Below are 3,660 nucleotides of genomic sequence, written 5' to 3'. Positions count from 1 at the left end.
ATTCCAAACGAGATATTACGGTAGCAAATCACCCAGTTCTTTACGACCAGAACTATTTACCGGGATACAAACCGGAGGAACCAGGCATGGAGGGAGGTGGCAGAGACAGTGGGTGAAACTGGTAGGTTTTCACCTGTTTGGAGAGTTTATATCCAGTTTACTTCGTTTTAACATTGCTATTGCTTTGTATGTCGGGGGCGGGAGATTCATGTGATTGGTTGTTGGTCGCGTTGCTCGCAAAAAATCGCCAAGCTTCAGACACGCCCAGCTTCAAGATTTTTTGATGCCTGTAGTGTAGACGGGCCTGATGAATAAAGTTCCATCTTATCTTAAACGTGACTTATTCTCCTCTTGTTCTCCCAGACACCATCAGGGAGATGTTCCTGTGTTCAGACAGACCCGTTCTTCAAGCCATCTTCCTCAATAGTAACTGCTTCGAGCATCTGGCACGACTTCTGCAGAACAGCAAGGTAACAGCAAGGTGCTTTTATCTAAATATAACCCGAGGATTGAGTGTGAGTGGCTGGATCTGCTGTTTGATATAATGCTGCTGCTCCAGAACTGGGTCAAAGGGAACGTTATTATTACAGTTAATTATATCTTGTATCTGAAACGAGAACAAAAAGATGTTTGTAGTTGTGTTCTGGTTTCATTAGAGCATTTTATCTCCCCTGCAGTCTGCACTTACGTCGTTAAGTACATTTGTATTGTATGATACAAGGGCTCGCAGTGCACTTGCCGCTTGTTTGCACTTCAGTGTCATTCTGTAGATAAAGGGGAAAAGCACCAAGATGTTTAGTTGTTACAGCAAAGAAAATAGAACACTAATAATATACTCAAAGGCAACAACGATTACAATTTAACTCAAGTACACATTCAGGGAGACAATGAGGCTATGTAGTTCAAACAGATGGTGAATACATTAGTTTTGCCCACCGTGCATGTTGACCTCCTGGATCACCAACACAGTGACCTCTGCTGAGGGTCATGGCTTTTAACCTTTCAACTCTCCCACACTTACACCATCTCCCCCTCCCCTCCCTTCCCACCTTGCACCACTCCCCCCTTGTTTCTCTTTCTATGAACCCCCTGCTGTGTTGACATGTTTGTGTGTGTCAGCTGGTTAATGCTAGGTGCACGGCGGCAGACAAGGACCAGAAAGATATAACCAACAACAGGTTACAGACAGGAGAGAGGGACACTCAGGTACTGCCGGGAAAAAGACCCTCCTCACCTAACCTGACCCCCCTCCCCCCCAATCATCCACCTTCACCCCATCAGAGCCATGTGGCCAATCCACAGCAAGACCCTGCTTTGTCTCTTATAACCATTTGCAATAGAGTGGTGCAGGAATGAGTCCTAAAACCAGGAAGTGAGTCAGCATTTCTCCACTTCCTGTTCCCTGGTCTCAGAGCCAATAGGATCTCTCCATAGGATTTTGGAAAATAACTGAACTAAGGTCTGTGGTTGAGACACATCGAAGAGACGGATCACGTTTTGTTCTACATTAAATCCATCAGCAGTGACCCCACTGGTGATTTCTGAAGAGTGGACGTGTCTGAAAAACGATGGTTGTTACCAAGTGGCTGAATAGGACTACAGAAGTCGTGGAGGCCGTTGTACGTCATTACGCCGAACACGTAAACACTCCTCTAAGTTAGTTTCTGTTCTGCTTGAAAGCAAGTCCCTGCCTCCTGCAGACTGTTCAAACAAACGCTTCAACTCGTTCCATCTAGAATCTGTGTGTTTGAATATGGATCTGAAGTTGGCGTGACGTTGAAGTCGTGCTGCTGGACTCGGCTGTAGTTCCTTTATAGCATCACGTTAGCATTTAGCTTCTGGACATTAGAGTTATGATTCCAACATTATAAAAGTAGGGTAGACGTGTGGAGATTGTCCAGCTGAACAAAACGTGCATTTATCAAACAGGTTCTTTTTCCACAGACCTTATTTCGAGCTATTTTCCTAAATCCTCTGGAGAAATCCCGTTGCTTTTTTCTGGAGGGAACCAACAGCTTCCTTCACGGTGAACACGTCATCCCTGCACCGCTCTATTGGCTCACTGCACTCACTGAACCATCAGACCGGTTGTTTGCATAATTGTACATCTCTAATTGTCTCTCATAATCACTTGTACTGTAATTGGATCAAGTGTACAACTCGCTGAATCATCAGACCGGTTGTTTGTGTCGGCATCCTTTATTTACATCTCTAATTATTTAAAATAACACTTTAACTTCCAGGATGTAGAATTCAGTTTTTTGCAAGCTACAGTAAATATGTCCCCAAAATATTTCCTGTCGTCCCTCACTTCACTTTAAGATATGTGAATGGAAATGGGTTTGACAAACACCCATCAGAAGTCTCCCTTGTTCAGGCCCTTCTGACTCCTATCCCGTGCAGTCTTAGGGGAACATATCATTTAGTGTTTGAATAATTACGTTACTTTTGCCTATTCTAAAAATAAGATATCCAGTCAAATATTCCTCCGGAGTCTCCGAGTTGTAGTTTGACTAAGCTAAGTAACCATTTATTCAACTCTTCTCCACTGTATAAAATCAGATGTCGTTGAAAGATTATCCAGATCAAAATAGGTACGAAATTCCAAAACCAGAATCGACCCACTTTCCCAAATGACTGCAACGTTGCCTTCTTGCTGTGGAGTGACCACTCTGCCTCTTTCACATGTCATTTTGATTTAATTGACATTTTGAGTTTTCCTCAAGCATCCCCCCTCCCCTCCCCATTGTCCTGGTTTTCTTCGGCGTACTGTGGGTAATGCTCCGTGGTGAAGACTTAAGTGTTTGATTGTTTTTGACCACAGTCCCTCTCCAGCTGGTCCAAGGCTCTCAGTTTAATCTAAAGGAACAAGCAGTTCAGAGACATGAGCGGGACAGAGCTGGATGGAGATGTGTTGATTTATCATTTGGTTTGTGTTTGATGGGTTGCATGCTTTTTTTGTGGATGTTTGAGGGGAAATAATTCTATTTTCTGTGTGTGTACTTTATCTATCGTTAGTAATGACAGCTTCCTGCTTCATGCTATCAAAAGGCTTGTTGTTATCGTTAAGGCAGCTTTTGTTATGTCTACTGTAACATCTACTCCAGTCTTTCCATGATTTTACTCACTTTTACACACACACTAATTGAATCAAACTCCAAGAGATCTACTCAGGTCTCCCTTTTATCCCCCAGATAAGTTCCTTTCATCATTGCAAACATTTCAACATGAATGTGGCTTTGACTTGTTTGCATGCAACCTTCATCTGGAGCATATGAGAGGAGATTTGTGTCCAATCAACATACTCTGGGAGGTATATATGGATTTAGTTATTGACAAGTGTGGTTTTTTCTTCAGGTGTTTCAAGGGCGACTCGACTGCCTCGCTGTAGCAACAATCAAAGCCCTCACTACAGTGATGCACAAATCACCAGCTGCCAAGGTAACGGACTCACAGACACGCCCAAAGAAACCGTCATGTCATGATTATTGAGTTGTGCAGGTAGAAAAGAGCAGGTAGCTTGAAATGCATCCTCTCCTTTTGACTCAGGTGACTGCAATCAACAAAAACAACGTTCTTTTTATTGTTCAAGCAGAACTAAAAATGAGGTTATTGTCTGCGCTCAGATGCCGTTTAATCGAGTTTATGTATTCTTTGCTT

At 43.1% G+C, this 3,660-nt stretch overlaps 1 protein-coding gene across 2 annotated transcripts; it reads left to right on the top strand.

Moving 5' to 3' along the window:
• The first annotated feature begins 368 nt into the window (after positions 1-368).
• On the top strand, positions 369-3,560 carry LOC104962886 (neurobeachin-like protein 1). Of its 2 annotated transcripts, XM_010791393.1 has the most exons (3): positions 369-470; positions 1,120-1,206; positions 3,358-3,560. In XM_010791393.1, exons 1-3 carry the CDS (start codon positions 378-380, stop codon positions 3,490-3,492), a joined length of 315 nt encoding a protein of 104 aa, XP_010789695.1. In that variant the 5' UTR covers positions 369-377; the 3' UTR covers positions 3,493-3,560. The 2 variants fall into 2 exon arrangements, 1 of the variants encoding a protein (XP_010789695.1); XR_800260.1 differs by lacking the exon at positions 1,120-1,206.
• Positions 3,561-3,660: the final 100 nt, after the last annotated feature.

The sequence above is a fragment of the Notothenia coriiceps genome, unplaced genomic scaffold (genome assembly GCF_000735185.1).
Source record: "Notothenia coriiceps isolate Sejong01 unplaced genomic scaffold, NC01 NC01_scaffold00001595, whole genome shotgun sequence".
Classification (NCBI taxonomy): Eukaryota; Metazoa; Chordata; class Actinopteri; order Perciformes; family Nototheniidae; genus Notothenia; species Notothenia coriiceps.
The sequence above is the reverse complement of the archived record's forward strand: the minus strand, read 5'-3'. Positions and strand labels throughout refer to the sequence as shown.